At 38.8% G+C, this 23,002-nt stretch overlaps 1 protein-coding gene and 1 non-coding gene across 3 annotated transcripts in view; both read left to right on the plus strand.

Annotated features, from left to right (window-relative positions):
- Positions 1–6,187: 6,187 nt before the first annotated feature.
- Positions 6,188–23,002, plus strand: part of STAB2 (stabilin 2) — a 168,207-nt gene continuing 151,392 nt past the window's right edge. Inside the window, exons 1-3 of one of the 2 annotated variants that reach the window (XR_002515968.2) lie at positions 6,188–6,568; positions 9,633–9,766; positions 13,130–13,245. Coding sequence is in view for 1 of the 2 variants with exons in the window: in XM_017946151.3 (XP_017801640.2) it covers positions 6,491–6,568; positions 9,633–9,766; positions 13,130–13,245 (328 nt within the window). In the remaining variant the exon portion in view is untranslated. The remainder of the gene's footprint in view (positions 6,569–9,632; positions 9,767–13,129; positions 13,246–23,002) is intronic. The other variant, XM_017946151.3, reaches the window with a different exon arrangement.
- On the plus strand, positions 10,852–10,983 carry LOC116269039. Its single transcript, XR_004176359.1, has one exon. It is a non-coding gene; the product is annotated as a U8 small nucleolar RNA (small nucleolar RNA).

Genomic DNA, 23,002 nt, shown 5'->3' on the forward strand with positions numbered 1-23,002 from the left:
AATTCGGAGGGAGAGAAATCCCCTTAGCATGGGAAGGATGAAAAGAGTATTTTACAGTCCTGTAAATGTGGAAGGGCAGAGTGAAGCTTATGTTGTCCAACTCACTTGTTTTATCATACAAGCTAAGGGGCTTGCTCAAGGTCAGGGCCAATAGTTCAAGGCAGAACTGAAGCCAGACCCATCATGTGGATTGAACTAACCATTTTCTGAATCAACACACACCATGTATGGAACTACTGGTAAGAGGACTTTACGGGTGAAAATAATTTCATTTGTAAGATGTAGAAAAATGCTGGACACAAGTTACAAGAATTTGACTTCCCAGATATCAAAATAATAACCCAATAGAATAAGATGTGGAAAAAAAACTCACCAAGAAACAAGGAGATTTTAGAATGGTGCATTTAGAAGAAGATACTACGGCAGGACTGAATGGCAGGAGCAGAAAGAACTGATTTTATAAGTGGCTCGGGGAATTGAAAGAAAAAAAGCAGCATATGTTTTGATAAATGCTTTTTTGAGGATGGTGGTATTTTACCAGAATTATATAATCTGCTTATTTGTGCAGCTGGGAAATTTTCACTTCCACGAGTTATTCTTTGAATCATTTGTAGTAAGTGCCTACTGTATCTCCAGCAGTCTTCCAGGTATCTGGATATATCAGTTAACAGACAAAAATCCCTGCTCTTAGTGAGCATATATTCTAACTGGGGAAGTAGACAACAAACAATAAACATAAAACACAAGTGAATTGTATGGTCACTTAGAAAGTGATATGTACCAAGGGGAAAAAAAAAGATCAGGATACTGGGAAGCTATAGCCGTGAGCAGGGAGGGATGCATGTTGGGGTTTTCAGTCGTATAGTCTGGGCAGGTGTCTTTAAGTGGGTGGATTTGAATAAGGGCTTGAAGAAAATGAAGGCTGTTTAGGGGAAAAGGGTTCCAGTTCTTGGCAGGTCACTAAGGCAGAGATGTGGCGGGCAGGTGTGAGTGTTACCATCTGCTCTGTAGAGCTGGTGCCATCCCAGTTTCTACAGCATGGCCAAGTCTTTTACATATAATGAGAAGCCTTGAGTGATCCAATGTGTCCACATTACGCTATGCCAGAGATGACAAATCCATATAATGGACCTTTGAGAATTTGGCTGTGGTCCAAATGCCTGTGGTTGTGTGAGTCTCAGCTGTGGCCTTTATATTCACTCTTCAGAGCTTCTGTGGCCATGGCCACATCTCAGTGTGACAACAAAGAGCCCCCAGCTCAGGTAAGGGTTTTAATGACTGAACTCAATGAACCACAGTTAATCCATTCATTAACTTAGATATCAAATATCAGAATGGTAGCTGCCATAGCAGGCAAAGCATATGACTAGAATAAGATTACTCATCATCTATTACTAGTTCAATCACATACTAACTTATTGACTCTGAATAAATGGCTCAATTTCTCTATGCCTCAATTTTCACTACTGCTAAATCAAGATAATACCCTTTGCTCAGTCTATTTCACAAAGGCGTGGTAATATTTAAGTGTAATGATTTAATAAGTATGAAAGTATGCTGGAAGATATAATGCACAAGGAAATATGGCTTAACTAAATATGGCTTAACTATCTCTCTGCCCTCAGAATACAGCATAATGAATGGCATTCCATAAATGTTTTTTGAGTAAATAAGCAGACAAGTAAAACTTACTGTGTGATGACAACCAGGAAAAGAGTCATCCCATTGGACATAACCTATGTCTACACAATAGAAGTAAAGATAATATTTAGCATAGCTACCTTTATAAATCAAGCCAAATACTATATTATTCTAGATTTTCACTTAAAACTTTGTTTAAGCAGGAGTTATTTCAAAACATGATAGAAAACTATAGACTACTCTCAGTTTAGCTTGTTGAGTCCTTTGATCTAGAAAAATACCTATATTCTTACCCAAACCAGGAAGAAGAGAAGGCCAAAGAAAAAAGAATTGCAATACTGCTCAGATGATCAGTATAAAAAAGACATCAAAGAAGGAAGAGGAGGAGGAAGATAAATCCTTTTCAATAATTTCAATATTTGGAATATAAATAGCCATTGGATTGGTTGAATGTTACAATAAGATGTAAAGGAGTGATAAAAAGTGTTTTGTCCTCTAGCTAAGATGTTTCAGGTGCCAAGAATTCTGCCCAATGAGTAGACAAAAGGAATGCTCAGCTGAATCTAACACCAAGCTATTTGTAGAATAAAACTGGATTTTGTTAAAAGTGCCTACTCAGCAAGAAATCCACAGGCTATGGCAGAAACATCTCTCTCTCCCACTGGGAGAGCATTTTTTTAACGACTTGAAATCATAAACAGATATTTTGAAAGCTTGTTTTGTTAGTTCTGTTTGCTCCACCTTGGCCAGAATCAATTTTATCAACGTCCCCATTAGTCATGGAGGGGTCCATGGAAGCATTTCCAAATAGTTCTCACTGATTTCTCCTAATGAAAGTGTTTAGAGACTTACTATTGTTATCTCTTTTCTAAAATTGTCACTTCCCAAAGCACCACTCTCTGTTGGAAAAATTCTAGGAGTTGTTGGATCTGTTGAAACCATGAAGCAACTTTTTCGATTATCTAGATAGCTATTCAAGAAAGATCTATACCTAGCTGCTGTTTTGAGATCTTTTTCTTCTTCAGTTTGTCAAAAGCTGCCAAAAGAATTTTTAAAAACCTTTTTTTAAGCAGAAAATTGACCTCAGATTTGCAATCTCTAGTCTTTTTTCTCCTACAAATAAAAGATACGATGTAAACAGTTAAGCTTCTTCTGCTTCATAAGAATAAACTCTAACCCCATTGGCCATCTCACAGGGTTTGGGAAGACCTTGTTCAAGGTTCACGAAAGACCAAAGCAAGTCAAGTGGATGTCTCAGCATCAACCTCTGGATCCCCATTGCCTGGATTCAAATCCTTACCCACCATTTCCTAGCTTTGTGACCTCGGACACGTTACTCATGATCTTTCTGTCTCAGTCTTCTCACCTGAAAAATGGGAATAATAGTAATACTTATGTCATTGGTTACTCATTCTTTCTCTGCCTCAGTCTTCTCATCTGCAAATTATAAATAACAGGAATACTTATGCATTAGGCTTATGGTGAATATTCAATGTGTTAAAATTTAAATTTATTAAATCAATATGAAGATTCGGTGAAATTTATGTAAAAGATTAAATAAGTTATCAGTTAAAGATCAGAAGAGTGCTGGGCACATGATGAAAGCTACGTGTGAGTCTGCCATGATGTGACGGTGATGATGATAATGGTGATGATGAAGGTGATGACTCCTCTTTCTTGAATCCTTCTCAAAGCACACATGAACCATGTTATTACCCAAAGTGATCAAGGACGAAAAACTCAGTGACAAGCATGACATAGAGAAAAGAGCAGTGAAACACTAACAAGTAACAGAATCCTACAACCACAGAGGATATTCCACTTTGTTACCCAGGAACTTTCCAACAATTCCCCATTTTTTCCTTTTCCAATACGGGAAAAGTCTCTTCAGATTCCAATCAGAAAATTCCTCCTCTCACCCAAAAGGAAACTATAATCTCTCGCATTGTCACCACTGAGGACAGATCACAGGGGCAAAAGAGGTGAGTGCTGATCAAGGAAGGCGGGAGGAGGAGGCAGTGAGAGAGCAAACAGCAGTCCCGGGGAGAGGACAGCCGCACCCAGTCTTACGTGACTGTCCACAGCACAAGGAGGAAACTGGAGGGATGACACTGCCCATGGAATATTGCTGATTAAAAACCACTTGAAATGAGACAGAAATTACAACAATCTGCAAAAGGAATATAGACCACAATAAAGAAAGTGACATTTCACCCAGCACGGGACATATGGATCAGCAAAGCTGAGACAACTCAGGACAGGGGAAAATCCAGACCTACTTCAGAGCTACAGTGGGCTCAGGGTAGAGGTCTGTGTAGCTGCTGTCTGTTACATTTGCATATTTTAACTGTAGAGTAATAGTTAAGGGTGATTGAATACCTACCGTACGCTAGGTACCAGTCTAAGCACTTTACTTGTCAATTGCAGGCACATTTTAGGGAAAGGGGATAGGGGTTTAAAATAACGTAAAGAATTCCTGTTTATAGCAATCAAAAGAGCCTAACAGAAACAAAATTAATTAACACACCTATTCAAACAATTTCTAAAGAATGCCATGTGCATTATAGCCATTTTTTAATGCAACTAATTGATAAACTCTATGCACAGGTCTCTGTGGCCATTGGCAGGCTAACCTCTCCTTCTAGCAATTGAAAAATGAAATAATCTACCAGCTAAAGTCTAACATGATATTTCCCTTAGAGATGCTGATAGAACACAGAATCTGGAGGTTGCCAATATAAATTTGCAAAAACAGAAAGCATCCCTTACTCTCAAAAGCTTGAGAAATGCTGCCTTAAGCAGAGTTGAACTGTTTTTTGTTTCATTTGGTTGCGTTGTTTTAAAGGACTTCTCAGAACTTTCAGTGGACTAACAAGCATGGCCAGTCCATGAGAAAGGGACATCAGAGACAGGGTTTCCCAAATTATCTGGTAAGAGAATTCTTCCCTACTACACGTACAGCATTTTCCATAACTAAATTGTGTTTAGTAAAACACTATTTAGGAAATGCTAGTATGGGCTCATTTTATTATTTCACCTAGAATCTAGCCTGTTCCAAACCCCAGATTTTTATCTACATCCTTCAGAAAGAAAAGAATCAGAAAGAAGCATCCAACTTATGTCCCTGGTATATTTTTTAAGGTAACACAGCTGCTGTAACAGATAAATATCAACATCTCACTGGCTTCATACAATCACAATCAATTTCTCCTCAAGCAACTGTCCAATGCAAGTGAAATCACCCAGGAAGCTTTGGAAAATTCTCCTGTGCCCCACTCCCAGGCATTCTGATTTGGTTATTCTGGAGTGGAGCTAAGCATTGGGAATTTTTTTAAGCTCCCCACCCAGGTTTCTGGGCTGGCCTCTGAGGGGCCTGTCTATGTTGGAAAAGTTTCCTAGATTATCAGTCATTATAAATGTTGTTTCAAAAGTTGAAAGGAGTAGGGGGGGAGAGAGAGAAACTTTGTAGAGAAGAAAGGATCAGTGAACCAAAATTAGTATCTGTAAGTGCATGAATCTCCCATTTAATTTAGTGTCATGAGACATGCCCTGTTTTGTTGATAAGTCCAGACCTTATCCTTCCTGGTACTGGGTCTGACACTTTTCCATCATGGTTTCCAACAGGACTGGGAACACCATCTAGTATTTATTTATTCATTAAATATTCATTGTTTCAGCAGCAGAGGGCAGTGATTGACAGTACTGGCTCTGGAGTCACACCGTTTGAATACTAGATTTACCACCCATTAGCTGTGTGGCCTTGGATAAATTCCTTAACCTCTCCGCTTCAGTTTCCTCCTCTGTAAAATGGGGAGAATAATCCTGTTCCACCAAGCACTGTGAGAATTAAACAACTAAATCCATGGAGAGGCCTAGAATAGTGACTAGCATGCAGTAAGTTTTCAAAAAGTGATGGCTACTATTCTTAACCATTTTCATTATTTTCAAGTGCAGGCTGTCTGCTCTAGGCATCAAGGGGTACAAAGAAGATGAGGCTATATTCTTCTGTCCTCAAGGCATTCACAGCTGGGCATGGGAGACAGACAGACAGATGTGACCTCGGCTTTCATGGCATTATGTGCAAAATTGTGGGAGCATCTTCAGGCTGTCCTGTGGAGGGGCAGCACAAGAAGGCTTCCTGGAAGGGGTAGCTTTAGATCTGGACCTTAAAGGGTAAGACTGAACCTACAGGCTCAGTCACTTGTTACTGAAGTGGCATGGAAAAGAAGCAAGAATGAGTCAAAACCCACCTGTCAGCATCTGCAAGGAGACTTTTCTTGCAGTGGAGTTTACCCAGGGTGAAGCCACCACCTCCTGCAAGGTTTCTGCAACATTCATTCCACACCTGAGACTGTGCCCACTTGTGGGCACTCCCCCAACCCTGCTCGACTGCAAGCTTGAACCTTTGCATTGGCACCAAAAGGCCTGCAGTGTTCCATGGTGTGGTTGTGGAAATGCTGGGAGGGCCGCAGGGCAGCAGTAGGCAGGACTAGAGGTGGGGGCAGAGGAGAGGAGAGGAGAGGCAGGACCGTTCTGAGAGTTTCGCAGGCACAAAAATCCCGGGCCAAGCCTCTGCCTCAGCCCCTGCAGGATATCCTGTCATTCAGCCAGGATATATAGACCATTCACGGTGGCCAAATTCACCAAGACTCCTGGATTTGCCATTTTTCCTTTCTGAAGGCAGGTCTCACCTACCTCCTGGTTCGATCTAGGAAAAAGGAAAGGAAGGGATTTAAAAGTAAACACTGAAATGAGAAAGAATTCACTGGGAGTTTATCAAACTAAGTTAAAATAGCTAAGTCAGCCTGACAGGTGCTTGGCACAGAGAAGGAGCAAATATTTCCTCATCATGCTACAACATTTAGTAATCTTTTGTCTTGGATTGGTTATACAAAATTTCTGCTCCCCAGCTGAAACCACAGGGCAGGTAAGAGGAGACTTTCATATTTTTTTCGTTTGTTAATTGTCATGATGTGTTCAAAAGCTTGTTTTCCTCTATTGTCATGGGTAAAGGGTGAAATCTGGACTTCATAAAATACAGAGAGTGTTTGCGGAGACTAAGTCCTAATTGTAACACACCGTCTTTCTGAAGGTGCGCTAACCCGCTTGCTGCTCTCCTGTGCTAAAGTGCCCCGCTGTTGTTGGGATCTCTAATTTTAGCGCTAACGAACCTCTTTCCAGTGCAGATGTTGGCATCCTGTTTTTCATTTGTTCTAATAGTCTCATTATTGTGAATATCTACCATCCCATCTTCCTGACTGTAGAAAATAACTATGGCTGTGGAGAGATGGTCTGGGGAATTCCAGGGTGGATATCTCACTAAGGAACACAAGTATCAGAAATATTTCCAAAATCATCAGGCCTTCACTCTTTCATCTCTTCTGCCTTCCACTGAGTTGTAGTAAAAGTTCCCAGGGAGGTCTTACCAGTAGCCCCTGTGAAGTACATCAGAAGACGGAACCCTCAAGCAAGCTCACCAAGGTGTCGTCACAGAGTGAGGCCAGCTGTCAGTGAGACAGCATGTGATTTCTGATCCATCAAGAATGAATCTTAACCATGATTCTGCACCTGTGCCTGGCAAATTTTTATCAAAACCAATTTTATTACAGTTGGCTGCATGCTCTGATAACGTTTTCATGAAAATATGGGAAGCTGGCCTAATGGCTTTGAAATTTGGTAGGGTTGAGTTTGAACTGTGGATCTCATTTTTCTGTTGAACAAATAGGTCTGAGGATTAGTCAGATCCTCCACAGCTGTTTGACCCCGAGCAAGTTTTTTAATCTCTTCAAGCTTCAGTCTTGCCCCGACAGTGCTCCACAAATGGCAGTAATTATCATCACCATCATTATCTTCTTAATCACCATCATCATCATCACCAAGTGTTTGCATTCATGCAGAAATCAGACTTTAACTGATTTAAACAAGCTGAGTTTACTTTCCAGAGAGGACAAGTCTGTAAATACTGTATGAGAGAGAGACTGAGCCTTTTCATTTGAAAAGGGCAATTTGAAGGTCAAGAGGTTTCTTAAGAAGAGGGTTTTAAATCTAGCCCACAAAGAAAGAAAAGACAAAGTAATGTAACCCTACATACTTATCCAAATATGAAACCCTCATGTAAAGAAAAGCCTGCTTTAAAAAAAATGTGGAGGTGTCATGACAATTAAAGGAGGTTAATTCAACCTATACCTAAGTGTAGCTTTTATTATTACTCAATAAAGAACCTTCTAGTGCTAGTTTGGTTCGTGATGATCACCAAATGAAAGCTCCTGGTAAAAACAGAGATTTCAGTTTTCTATATTCCACTCAGGTGCAGGAAAGAGAAAGGGCTAATCAAGGAATCACAAGACCAGTAACTCACAGGGAGACCTTGGGCAAGTCACTGCAACACCCCTCACCTCAGTTTTCTTCCAGCTAAAATGAGGATGAGGATACCTGCCCTACTTATCTTCAGAGTAGTGAAGATCAAATAAGATGATACCTTTGAAAGGATGCATAACCAATAATTGTTCTGAAGATGTAAAGTTTCTTTTTATGCAGACTTTAGATATTTCAATGAACTTAGAAGCAGTGGTGACATTTCCACCATGCCTAGCCTATTGCTGGGCCCGTGGATGAGCTGTGGGATAACACAGAAGCATGAGACACGATCCTGCCCAAGAAGGGGGTTTTAATGGAGTACAAAGACCAACAAAATGTGCTCCACTGGGCCAGCCACAGGAAGAGTAGAAGCTGAGAAAAGGAAGAAAAATGAGTGTAGTTTTGTGAAAGAGGTGGTGTGAAACACGGCCTTGAAGGACATGGTTTAGGTAGCCCAGTGAAGGGGAGAGAATATGCCAGTTAGGAGAGGAAACAGGTACAAAGGTAGGTAAAGAGTTACAGGAGCCAGCATTCACCACCTGTGATACTTCAGACATTTTTGCCAGGAAATTTGCACCTGCTTAAATGACCTTCATCATTCAAAGGTCTCAATAACCTCACGAGTGGTTATTAATATCTCCTCTTTATAGGTGATGGCAAAGGGTAAGCAATTCATTCGAGATTGTACACCTAGCAAGATACAGAGTTTGACTCCAAATTTAGGTCTTTTAATCCCCAAATTTATTCTCTCTTAGTTGCACAAAGCTGCTCCATCTTAAGCTTGATGGGGAAATGAAGAAAAGTTGAGGAAAGGGAGGCATCCCTTGCAGAGGATCAGCCTCGGCATTATGAGCAACAGGGGATCCTAAAGACAGTGCTAAATTGGGTCTGGATCGTTCAATTTAGCAGTTACATCTCCACCACCTTATGCTGCTACATAACTGTTTCTAGCGCATCTGTCTGATTTCCCCAGTTCATTCATTTAATCAACAAGTATTCACTGAGCACTGCTATGCATCAGATACTATTTTATGGCTTAGGTACAACAGTGAACAAAACAGAGAAAGATCCCTGCTCTCCAGGAGCCTACTTTTCAGTTGGATTGTAATCTAAAGATTGCCAATATCTTTGAAACAGTAACTGTATCCTCCTCAGCACTGGCACAATGCTGGCTCCACAGCAGACATTCCTGTGGAATCAATAATGAAAGAACATCCTTGAGATCTGCTGATCTATGACCAATTGACCTTGAATAACCTGCTTTAAGAATTTTTCACTTGAGAGTGTATTCTGCAATATATTTCAGGTTCCCCACTTGAATAAATGTGGGTAATAACATTATCTTACCTTGCTCGACTTCAGACTCTAGCTCAGGTATGGCAAATGTATAGTGCAAACAGTGGCTCTTCTTTTACCTACAGCCATGGCAGACATTGCTTATTGATCTCAATACACTTTCCAGATAAGATTGAAAGGAGTAGACCAGTCATTACCAATCAACCTTATCACCATCCCTGACGTTTCATTTGAGATGATTGGAGACATTCCAGTGAAGAAGACTGGCCATGCTAGATGTTTTGCAAGACTCTGATAACAGGAATCAGGAATTAATGTTCTTTTTTATATTTACACAGGCAAGAAGATGTGATAGGAAGTCTCTTCTCACAATTAGGACCGAGTGCCGATCCTGCGCTCTCAACCTTGGAGTCAAGTGCCCAGATGGTTACACCAAGATTACCAATGGCTCTGTAGGAGTTCGAGATTGCAGGTACTCATGAGAAAATAAATGTGCTGGAACTGTGAATCCAACTTGAAACTCCCTGTCTCAAAAGCTGCAAAGCATTTCTATGACTTTTCTCTTGCTCTAAGACAATAAGCCCAAACTTAGGTAATTCACAATTTATCAACTTGAGTCTAAAATATATATTGTTGACCGGGCATGGTGGCTCATGCCTGTAATCCCCGCACTCTGGGAGGCTGAGGTGGGAGGATGACTTGAGATCAGGAGTTCGAGACCAGCCTGTCCAACATGGTGAAACCCCATCTCTACTAAAAATACAAAAATTAGCCAGGTGTGATGGTACATGCCTGCAATCCCAGCTAGTCAGGAGCTTGAGGCACGAGAATCACTTGAAGCCAGGAGGAGGAAGTTACAGTGAGCCAAGATCAAGCCACTGTACTCCAGCCTGGGTGACAGAGTGAAACTGTATCTCAAAAAGTAAAACAAATAAAATATATATTGTTATTCATTCACATTTTAATACAAAATTGACTTATCTTGTATTGAAATAAACATAAACATTCTCTTTTCATCTTGCCTGTATTTTGAAAATCTGGGTTTTTTTTAATTTGGAAAGAATTCTAGTCTTGAACGTGTTAAAAGCTTTGAGTCTGGTAGTCATATCGTTAGCTATAGACCTTGATACTAATTAGAACTCGAAGAAGGGGAAAAATGAATTACAGCATGGTTGCATTTTATGTAAACTTTGCATTCTTGAAGACCTCTTGGGATTCAAAACTCTGATAATTCAAGGCTAATTCTGGCAAAGGATGGCAAGTGGTTCTGCTCACTAGCTAATGGGTGCAGCCATGGGGCTCAACTGCAAATGCAATTTGTATTTGCTCAGCCTGTTTATTTAGAAATCAGATAGTAGTCAATGAGTTTGCTTTTAATTCCGGGTTGAAGGTTTTTTTTTTTAATTTTGCACGAAATGAAACCTTAACACTATTATATCACACTATTTTAAATTCACATTTGCTTAATGTGACCACACTGCATTCTAAAATCACAATCATCATTTTAAATAAAAGTTTCCCAGCATTAACTAACCTAGAATTAGCAAGCAGTGGGTATCATCAGGTAGGATAGTTTTTACCTGTTCCTCCTTTTGGAGGTTAGATTCGAATATAATGATTGAAGTTCATATGGTTCATGATTAATGTCTCTGCATAATCAGGACTTGCAACACCGTGATTGCCCCTGATTCTTTCTGGAAAAAAAAAAAAAGAAAAAAATTAATAAGCATATGCAGCAGTTAACCCTCAATTACTAAAACCGAAAACTTTTTTGTACTGGCTACTTTTTTGTTCATAGCCAAGGTGGACATTTGGTTATATCCCAACACACAAACACAGAAACACACACACACATACACACATAGGATAAAATTTTTGCATTCAGAAATGTTTTAGATTTAAAGACTTTGGTCTATCATTAATCTATGCTGTAACAAACTCAAGATTGGTTCTTTTATGTTCTTTGGTTCTGTTTAAAAATCACTTTATTGAGATACTACTGACATACAAAAACCTGAACATTCTTGATGTACACAACTTGATGAGTTTGAAGATAAGTACAATCCATGAAACCAACACCACAATCAGTGTCATAAATATATCCATCATCTTCAAAAGTTTTCTCCCGCCTCTTTTTTGTGATAAGAACGCTTAACATAAAATCTCCTCTCTTTGCGATGTTTAAGCATATATTACATTATAGTTTCGGCACTAAATCTCTAGAATGTTTTCATCTTTCGTAATCAAAACTTTGTACCCTTCAAACAATACCTTCCCATTTTCTCATCCTTCCAACCCTTAACAACCACCATTCCATTCTATTTATATTCCTCATTTAAGTGGGATCATATAGTATTTGTTCTTCTGCGTCTAGCTTATTTCACTTAGCATGATATCCTCTAGGTTCATCCATGTTGTCGCAAGTTACAAGATTTCCTTCTTGTTAAGGGCTGAGTAATATTTCAGTGTATGTATATACCACATTTTCTTTATCCATTCATCCATTGATGGATGTTTATGTTGCTTCCATGTCTTGGCTATTGTGAATAATGCTGCAGTGAACATGAGAGTGAAGAGATCTCTTTAAGATCATAATTTCAATTTTTTTGGATATATAACGAGAAGTAGAATTAATGGATCATATGGTAGTTTTATTTTTAATTTTTGAAGGACCTCCATACTTTTTTCTATAGCAGTTATACCAATTTACATTTTCGCCGACAGTGTACAGGTAGGTGTTCCCTTTTCTCCACATCCTTGCCAACACTTGTTGCCTTTTGTTTGTGTGCTTTTTATAATAACCATCCTCATAGCTATGTGGATGTATCTCATTGTGGTTTTGATTTGCCTTTCTTTGGTGTTTAGTGATGTTGACCACTTTTTTATATATCTATTGGCCACTTGTATTCTTTCAAAATTAGTTCCTGAAGGGATATGTGGTTCTGCCCTTGGACTCTCCTTCTGCCCATGTTCGTGAAGAGGTGTCCCTGCCACTATTCTCAACCATTCACAAAAAGTCAACTCTATCCCCAACTTGACTGTTCATAAAGTATGCAACTGTGCTGTTAATCAGTTATATTTCAACGACAGGTTGGGGAGGACAACCTTGAATTTATCATCACGTTATTCTTAACAGCAGCCCAGTTGAAAGAAATGGAAAGAAACAACATTTATGAAGGATTGTCTCTAGATACACTAAGTCTAATCCTAGAATAAGCCATGCCCACAAAGATCTCTTTAAATAGACAATGGTGTTTAACCTCCATATAATTGTTATTCCAGAACTGTATCTCAGCCAGCACTAGAAACTCTTCTAAGGAACTCATCATTTTATCTCCTACTAGGATATTGTGTGAAATGTTCCTTGCTGCATTATACTGCCTCTGCCACAGGCATTTCTTCATCTGCAGTGTCTCCAATAAGTATGCTAAGCCTGAGCAATGGGTTTGCTTTAAATCCACACATGCTGTGCATTTTGTAACTCACGATCTCTCCCTTCCTGCATTGACTGCTAGGACACTCAGTGATAAGTTTTAAGCGCACCTCTAGCATATGCCTAGGCCTTAATATTTATTTCATCTACTAACTTCACTTCTGATAACACTTTAGATATTTCCCCTGTATGTTCATTGTTCTCTGATTTTTTCGTCCATTTCTCACAATTAAGAATAATCATAATTAAATTTTTTGCTACCTAGAAAGCCAAATGTGTTCCATCTAGATATTTTTAACGGTAGGTAAGTATTAAGACCTAAATTGAAAGCTAAGGCAGTTCTACCACCTGAGTAACTGCATTGCTCTTATCGCGGTCTAATGTCCTCTGTTTACCTCCAAGGTACACCTTTGAGGTCAGAACCTACTCTCTGTCTCTCCCCGGATGCCGCCATATTTGTAGGAAGGACTATCTCCAACCTCGGTGTTGTCCTGGCCACTGGGGCCCAGACTGTATAGGTAAGTGGCACAACGGTTGGACTTTGAGACTTGCTTCTTTGTATCTCATTTCATAGAAAATTGAGATAAAGGAAGCCCAATAAAAAGAAGAATATTAACATCCATTTGTAGAAATTTCTGTTAGTCTACACGTAGAAAATCTTTCTTGCCCTGTTAGCTTTCACAAAGCAATCTACTTTACTGCTGATAGAGATCCCTCTTTAAGAGAATTCCTCTGTAAGCCAGAAAAAGGGACAATTGAAAGGATATCCATTTTTATTTTAAAAGATATTTGCAAAAGAAAGGAAGTTAAAACCTGGGCTATTATGACCCCCAAATACAATTTTCTTTAAGAAGAAGTTTTGTTGCAATGTCTCGAAGACTGTAGTTATTGTTTGGCAACCAAAATAATTATTACATATTCTAAAAATTTGTCTTAGGATGGAATATCAAACTTTAAAATGGTAGACTTAAGACACATCAGGGTAAAGAAACAGTGTAAAGTTAATTGTGTAGATATGCAGATACACATATACATAAAAATTAATTCTGACCAGGTTTTACTGTAGGAAAAACTACTAGCAAAGTCTGAATCAATGGTATTGTTAGACTTCTGCGATCAAGCATAGCATTTGATAGCTGAAATTGAACTTTTATCCTTAGTATAGATACTAACACTCCAATAGTGACTGAGTCTTTGCTACCTGTGGAAATTATGTCAGGTCTTCTTTTTTTGGTAGGAAAAAATTAGGTATTTTAATTTATGAATTTGCAGTTCATTCCCCATCTTTTTAGATGTAATGACAACATCTCCTTAGGATCCACATAAAAGGAGAGATTAGTTCTCTTTTGCTTTGTTTTTGTTCTGATTAAAGTAATACAAGCAAATTATATACAGCTTGTAAAGTTTAGAAAGGTATAAAGAAAGAAAAAATATCAGTTTATATTCTGTCGCATATAGGAAACCTTAAATATTTTGGCATGTTTCAGTCTTGGCTTTTTTTTCCATATAACTTGTAAATAGTTGAATCCATACTGTATGCATAATGTCTTTTGGGTTTTTTGTTTGTTTGTGTTTTTAACTAACAATTAAATGAATAAATGCTTCTATTTACTCAATATTGCTGACATTAGGTACCACAGAGGTACTCAGCCTATATTACCTGATGTAATTTTTTAAAAAAATCTTTGAGTTAGACATTTTTATCCCCATTTTGCCTGTGAGAAATCAGATTTTAAAATTATCTTTTGCCAGTTTCCTTTGGACTGGTAAGTGATAAAGCAAGTTCAAGTTCAAAGCTGCCTGGCACCAAAGCCTACCTCTTTCTGCTCTGTCCTACTGCCTAGAGCAAACCTGTTCAAAAAGGAGAGCCTCAAAATGTGTTGGTAATGTATTTTTTGATTGGCAGGTCCTTTCTGCCTTCCCAGGAAATTCCTGGATTAGACTTCTTGCCCTGGAAAGGTCAAAGTTTGGGGTTCAAGAGATCCTGCCAATGGCCGGGTGTGGAGGCTCACGCCTGTAATCCCAGCACTTTGGGAGGCCGAGGCGGGTGGATCACGAGGTCAGGAGATCAAGACCATCCTGGCTAACACAGTGAAACCCCATCTCTACTAAAAATACAAAAAATTAGCCGGGCATGTTGGCAGGCGCCTGTAGTCCCAGCTACTCAGGAGGCTGAGGCTAGAGAATGGCGTGAACCTGGGAGGCGGAGCTTGCAGTGAGCGGAGATCGCGCCACTGCACTCCAGCCTGGGCGACAGAGCGAGACTCTGTCTCAAAAAAAAAAAAAAAAAAAAAAAGAGAGATCCTGCCGCTTCTCTCTGTTAACTTGTCTATACTCATTCTAAGAGTTTAGCAAATAAGAATCAGGTGTCTTTTAAAGCAATTAACTCAGACTTCCAGATTTTAAGAACTTTTTTTGTGCCAAATGTGGTCATGATCATGTCTAGGTCTTATAGACATTTTGATACAATAGAAAGAATGTTTAGATTTGCTTTTCTCTTTCTAACCCATAAAAACAAATCTGATGCTAAGTTATTAATCAGACACATTGAAAACAAGGAATGGCCTTGTCCAAGATGCAGAACAAAAGTCAGCATGTCCAACATAATGAATGACAGAAAACAGCCAGGAGGGCAAAAGAACACTGGGCCAGCAGCTAGAACTTCTTTCCACCACTTACTGGTTGGGGCAAGTGACTTTCTGCCTACTCCTCATTCTCCTCATCTGTCAAATGGGAGCTAAAAGTCCTACTTTACAAAACTGTAGTTGAGATTTTAAAACATTAACCTAGGCGATAAGACTTGGAAAAGTCTATGACAAAAAGAAGGACCTTTATAAATGTTTAATGAATAAATGAATCAGTGACTCACAGTCAAAATTGACCTCTGATAATGAAAGATGAATAAAATGACACTCCTTCTCTAAATCCTTTTTTAACAGAGGGTAACTCTTAGAGCATGAGTAGGCAAAGAGGATTCAAGATCTTTTAGCAGGTTTATGCCATCATACTGTGCTATGTGCAGGCAAATGTGGGAAGGTTCACATCTACAATCAAAAGAATCTAAAAGGGTACCTGGGCATGGTGGCATGCGCCTGTAATCCTAGCTACTCGGGAGGCTGAGGCTAGAGAATTGCTCGGGAGGCAGAGGTTGCAGTGAGCCAAGATCATGCCACTGTACTCCAGCCTGGGTGACAGAGTGAGACCCTATCTCAAAAAAAAAAAAAGAGTCCAAAAGCATTCTTTGAATGCTCAAACATTCCCTTCAGACAGGTCTTAAAGCCAGAGCAGCAAAACATGAAAACTGGGGCCTGGACATTATTTCTACTGTCCTTTCACTGGGGCAAAACGGTACTCCCCTTTATCTTCATCTTCCAAACACACTAGATGTCTCGAAAGGCTTCCTTCCTTTGGCTAGGGAAAAAGATAAATCCTCTACTCGGCAGTATATTTTACCTCTCACATTTTGTGGTGATGACAAGCAAGACCTTGACTATCACTTTACATTTCCGTAAGGATAAGGCCATTTCAGAGCTGCTGACATGGGTCTATCCTTCTTTCTGAGGAAGCACATTCCCAAGCTCCAGAATGGCCTTGTTTCCAAAGCAAATGGAACATCCACTTCCTTTTTAATGCACTGACAAATACATTCATATGCAACACTTCTGGGTTATTTCAAAACTATATCTTACTCAAATTGGGAAATCACCCTATGGTCAATGCTGAGAACTTGGAGAATGTAAAGAAACACAATGAAAAAAATTGTGTCCATCATCTTCTAAAATTAAGAACAAAGCATGAATTCTCACTTGGGGAAAAAAAATAAGGAAGGTGTTTCTACCTGGATGTAACCTGCTTCTCCCTAATTAAAAATTACACTACTTTACCAAATGTGCACATGGAGATCTTTCCTCACAAAAATACGTTTCTACTTTGGAACTTAATCATGTCTGAACAGCTGATATTCTATTTGGGATGAAATCGATTTTTTAATTTAAACATCCTACTTTTTTTTTATTCTGCCACGAATGGTAATGGATTTGTGTAACAACTCAAAGTAGTGGAAAACGAGCATGTGCAAAGGAGTTACACCCAAACTCAATTGTGGACAAAACAATCTGATTATTTCAAAAAGAAATAGTCTTGATTTTTCTTTTTTAAGTCAATGTCATCAAATTTTCTAAATTTATTTTTTATATCATGTTATTTGCATTTCCAGGCCTCTTTTTCTTTCTCACTGCATATTTCTTGCCATTCACTATCCAGGTTACAAATAATAGACCACAGGGATTTGAAACCATCCTTTTAGGCGTTTCCTTTTTTGCTTTGAGTGACAAATAATGCTGAGTTCAGTTAAAGAACATATTTCACTTCAGTTTCCCAGGCAGACAAATCCAACAAGAGCTTTAAATGGAAGTCTGGGATGGATTTTCTGCCTAGCACTGTGCACCAAGCTTTTAAACAAAGGTGGTGACGTGGAATAGGCACCTCTAGAGTTTCTTAGGAGATAAAGTTACAGAGAAGTCCCTGGTCTCTTGTGGGGCAGGAAGTGTATTATCTTCCTTTAAAGAAACAGACCAGCTGTTGATTTGCTGACAGCTTATAATGGTAAAGCCTCCTGCATTAGGAAAGTCAGGATGCAAGAAACCACCAGAGTTATGGTGACCCGAGGAAATGTCATAATGACCTAGAATAGTCTTATCAGCTTCTTGAGCCTCACAATGCATCGGAAACGTGCCCTTGTAGCAAATTCTATAACAGCTCTTTCAAGCATCATTGCTAGGAATGTCAATTTTACCATAGCTTTTTCTAACGGGGGCCTGAGATGATAGAAAATGATTTGAAAAGCAGGAAATAAATTACACTGTTTCCTTAAAATTTTTATTTCATAACCAAATGAACTGTTTTCATAAATTGTTAAAACAGTCTATCTAGGCCATAAAATGAGGATTCTTCATACCCCCACATTCCTGCTACCTTTTCTTCCAAGTTCCTTCCAGCATTGGCCAGCTCATAAAAATCAAGCATTTATTAAGCACCTACTATATGCTGCACACAATCAGATATATAATAGGCCCGACCCCTAATCACATGTATAATAGGTCCCTATCCCCAAGGAGCTCACAGACTAATGAGGAAAATTGACATGGGAGCAGAGGAGGAAAAGCAATTGTACCTGTGAGCCCAGGTGAGGACACTGGGACTTTGAGGAGTTTTGCAGCCTGCCCAAAGAGAACCAGCTACTAAGTGTGGAGCCACACCAGCAAACAGGGACTGTCTCACTGCAGACCCCAGTTCTAACTCATTACTCTCTCCTGCTTTCCAAAATACCTGGTTCTGTTGCAGGCTCAACTTCTAGGAAAGTAGCCTTCCTCTAACTAGCCCACCCCTGGAATTCTTGCTTCCACCATTAGCTGGGTGCCTGCTCTGCCTGGGGTTGGTTCCATGACACCTGAGCTCCCTTCTGAGAGGCAGCATGGTTTTACAGTAAGATCGCAGACTCCAGAGTCAGATTTCCTGGCTTCCATTCCCAGCTTTATTCTATTTCAGTTCTGAGACTTACTCCCTCTGCAGCATTGCCAGATGTAGCAAATAATAATACAGGGCACCCAGTTCTATTTGAATTTCAGATAAACAATGAATCTGCAAACAATATTTGGAATGTACTTATGCTAAAACAATATTCATTGCCTATCTGAAATTTAAATCTAACTTGGTATCCTATATTTCACCTGGTAACCCTATTCTTTGGTACTGTCTTCCTCATCTATAAAATAGAAATGATGATGCAAACACACCTACCTTCCAAAGATTGCACTAAGGATTAGGTGAGCTAGTATGTGGAAAGTACTTAGGATGTGCCTGGTAGATGGTCAGCCTCCAGAGCATATTGGCTACCTTTTCTGTCTTTTGTGTTTCTCCAATCATCAGTGGCCCTCTTTATTTCAGGGAGTGTTTATTGACTTGATTTTATATTCTAAAGTGCTGGCCTGTTATACTCTGCCTTCAGGCTTAAGGACTCAAATTCTTCAGTTAGGCCTGATTGCAATGCCACTTCCAACTCTTAATGACCATGTAATCTTGGGCAAATTACCTCACTTCAGTATTCTTACCTAAAATCTGAGTGATGAAGATGATGATGATACCTTCCTCATTTAGTTGTGAGAATGAGAACATACATGAAAAGGGGTTGGCAATAGTACATGTTCAATAAATTCTCTCATTGAGCTGATAACTAATTCCCTACATAGTTTCAGCACTTCGGTAAGGACATTTCTGTACATCTCATTTCTTTGTGTAGCTTATGGTCCCATATGTGTATTTTTTTATTCTCATGATTGTCTGCCTTTCTATGGATGGACCCAGTGGATCACGCTGATGTCTCAGGCCACAGCAAAGGCCTGTCTTTGAGGAGTGTAAGGAAGGTGGTCTCTTACTCAGCTACAGTTTGCTACAACAAAATACTATAGACTGAGTGGCTGAAACAACAGATGTTTGTTGAGTGAGAGAAAGAGAGGGAGAGGGCACTCTAGTGCTCCAGTTTTCCTTCTTTTTATAAGGATACTGATCCCATCACAGAGACTCCACCCTGATGGTTTCATCTGAACCTAAATACCTCCCAAAGGCCCCACCTGCAAATACTATCTCATTGGAGGTTACGGGCTTCAACATATGAATTTAGGGAGACACAAACTTTCAGGCCATATCAATAAGTATTCACCTTGGCCTTTCATCCATGGGGTCACAAGCTGCAAGGCAAGAAGGCTGGGCCAGGGTGAAGCACCTCCTATAGAGAAAACCTCACATCCGTTGCAGAATATTTGATGTTGTGGCTCAAGAAAGTCCCCAGGAGATAGCAATTTCCAGCCAGAATATGCCTTCACCCTTTGCACAGCTACAGGCAGACACCTGAAGAACTGTGGATGGATGGCAGAGCACTTGTTTCAAAGAGGAGGATGTATTAGGGCACTTCTTCAGAAATAAGCACTAAAGTCGGCCCCACCAGCCTCTTTGTGACCACAGCAAGAGACAGGCATACTCCTTCCTGTCCTGGCTAAATTTTATTTCACTTTCTTGTGAAAACACAAAGAGAAATTATTGCCAGTTTTGAAGATCATAGTAAGCATTCAACAAATGTTGAATGAGTCAATTAAATGAATGTAAAAGCTATGCAAAATATTATAAGTAGTCCATACAGAGAAGCAAAATTACAAGCCAGAGCTGAATGGGAATCATTATCTCTGATCCTAGTGGCTGTGACCTTGTTACCAAACCTTGCTAGGCTTCAGTTTCCTCTTAGATAAAATGGTGATAACAACAACTTCATAAGGCTATTGTGAGGATTAAATACTGAGATAGTACACGTCATGTGCTTGGCATGCTACCCAGGGTCTAGATTGCTAAAATAACAGCAACAACAATAAAGCAAGGGCAGCACAAAAAGGAAAAAAAAAAAAGGAGTCAAGAAACCTTTAAAGGGGCCGGGCGAGGTGGCTTGAGCCAGTAATCCCAGCACTTTGGGAGGCCAGGGAGAGCAGATCTCTTGAGGTCAGGAGTTTGAGATCAGCCTGGCCAACATGGTGAAATTTCAGATCTACAAAAAATACAAAAATTAGCAGGGCAAGGTGGTGGGTGGTAGGTGTCTGTAATCCAAGCTACTCAGGAGGCTGAGGCACCAGAATTGCTGAAACCCGGGAGGCGGAAGTTGCAGTGAGCCAAGATCACGTCACTGCACTCCAGCCTGAGTGACAGAGCAAGACTCCGTCTCAAAAAGAAAAGAAAAAGAAACCCTTGTAGACCAAGATCTGGCTTCTGGAAGGTGATCAGCAATGCTTTGCTAGATGGCTATTTGAACCTGAAGAACTGTCTCCCGAACATTTATTTTCTTGCAACTATATTAAAACATTCAAATAAAAGATTTCTCGATTGAAAGCAGGCAATTATATAACTTACCATGTGTTTAAAAATAGACAATTATGAATCTAGTATCTGAATCTGTTTTCCTTTCCAGTAAGAACAAACTATAGAAAAGGATGTTTATAAGGTCTAAATAGAAGTGGAATTTAATCAATCATTTTTTGGACATTAATCGCCTTTTCCACACCGGTCTTTGAGACACATGATCAGTGCTAATGGATTTTTTAAAATTTATTATCATAATTTACATACAGTAAAACTCAACCTTTTAAGTATACAGCTATTCAAGCTTTGACAAACCTGAAGAGTTGTGTGGCAACCACCATAATTAAGATAGGAAACAGTTGCATATCCCCCCAAATTCTGTGTTGTCGAGCCCTCCCTCAACTCGCAATCCCTGGAAAATACTAACCTGTTTTCTGTGCCTATAATTTTACCTTTCCGTCATGTAATTGGAATCATTCAGTATGTACCCAGTATGTACCTTTTTGAGTCTCGTTTATTTCACTTGGCACAATGAATATCAGATTCATCCATGTCATTACCTGTATCAAGTTTCATTCCTTTATAATCCTTTACCGTACTCCATTCTGTGGCTAGACCCAGTTTGTTAAGCTATTCACTAACTGAAAGACATCTGGGTTTGTTTCCAGTTTGGGGCAATTAAAAATAAAGCCACTATGGACATTCACACACAGGTTTTGGGGTGAATGTAAGTTTTCATTTCATTTTGGTAAATACCTGGGAGTGGTTGTCCTGGATTGTAGAGTAAAAATATGTTCAACTGTATTAGAAACTGCCAAACTGTTTTCCAAAGTATCTACATTATTTTTCATTTCTATCAGCAATGTATGAGGATTCCAGGTGTTTGGCATCCTTGCTGGCAATTGCTATAATCAGATTTTTTTAGCCATTCTAATGGATGTATAGTGGACTTGCATTGTAACCCATTTAAATTTGCATTTTTCACGTGCTTATTTGCTATTCATATATTTTTCGGGTTGTTTGTTTTCTTATTATTGAGTTTTGAGAGTTCTTTAAGTATTTAAGATATTAGATGTGTGCTTTGTAAATACTTCTTCCCAGTCTGTGTCTTGTCTTTCAAGTCTCGTAACATTGCCTTTTGAAGAGAAAACATTCTTAATTTTGATGAGGTTTAAATGTATCATGCTTTTATAGATACTGCTTCTTGTATCGTATCTAGAAATCTTTGACCAACCTTATATCACAAAGATTTTTTTCTATATTTCCCTCTCAAAACTTTGTAGTTTTAAGCTTTACATTTAGGTCTATCATCTATTCCAAGTTAGTTTTTGTATATTGTTCAAAGTATGGATCAAGATTCATTTCTTTGCATATAGATAATTTGAAAAACTCCAGCAACATTTCTTGAAAAGATGATCCTCTCCTCATCAAATTGCCTTTGGACCATTGTAAAAAATTAATTGATTGTCTATGTACAGGTCTATTTCTGGACTCTCTATTCTGTTCCCCTGATCTACATGTCTATCCTTCCACGAATACCACACTGTCTTGATTACTATAGTGTTACCGTAAGCCTTAAAATGAAGTAGTGTAAGTCCAACTTGACCTTTTTCAAAATTATTTTGCTTATTCTAGTACCTTTGCTTTTCCATTCAAGTTTAGGATCAATTTGTCAATTTCTAACAACAAAAAAAGTCCTCCTAAGATTTTAATTGGAATTTCATTAAATCTATAGATGCATTTAGGGAGAACTGACATCTAAAAATATTGATTCTCTTATTCATAATGACAGTGTGTAGCTCTCCATTTACTTAGGGCTTCTTTTATTTTGTTTTTCACTGTTCTATAAATTTCAGCTTACAAATTTTGCAGAATTCTTATCAGATTCGCACCTAAGTTCTTCATGACTTTTGGTACTACTTCTAATAGGTTTTTGAAATTTCAATCCCTAATTGTTAATTGCTAGTTTGTGGAAATAGAGTTGATTTTGTATATTGACCTCATATACTGAGAAATTACTAAATTGATGTGTTAGTTCTAATAACTTTCTGGAGATACTTTGGAATTTTCTCCATAGACAATAATGTTGCCTGTGAATAAAGACAATTTTATTTATTTATTTCTAATCTGCATTCATTTTATATCATTTTTTAACCTTACTGCACTGACTATGATGTATTTATCAGTTTTATGTATTGCTAGGGTCAGGTGGCTATCATGTTGCTTAAAAATTTTGTGTCTGTACTCATTGGGGATGTTGGTATATAGTCTTCTTGTTATGTATTTGGTTTTGGAATCAGGATAATAATGCTCCCTATATTGAGTGAACTGAGATATATTCCCTCTTCTTCAATTACCTAGAAGAGTTTTTGTAAG

The sequence above is a fragment of the Papio anubis genome, chromosome 9, assembly GCF_008728515.1.
Source record: "Papio anubis isolate 15944 chromosome 9, Panubis1.0, whole genome shotgun sequence".
Classification (NCBI taxonomy): Eukaryota; Metazoa; Chordata; class Mammalia; order Primates; family Cercopithecidae; genus Papio; species Papio anubis.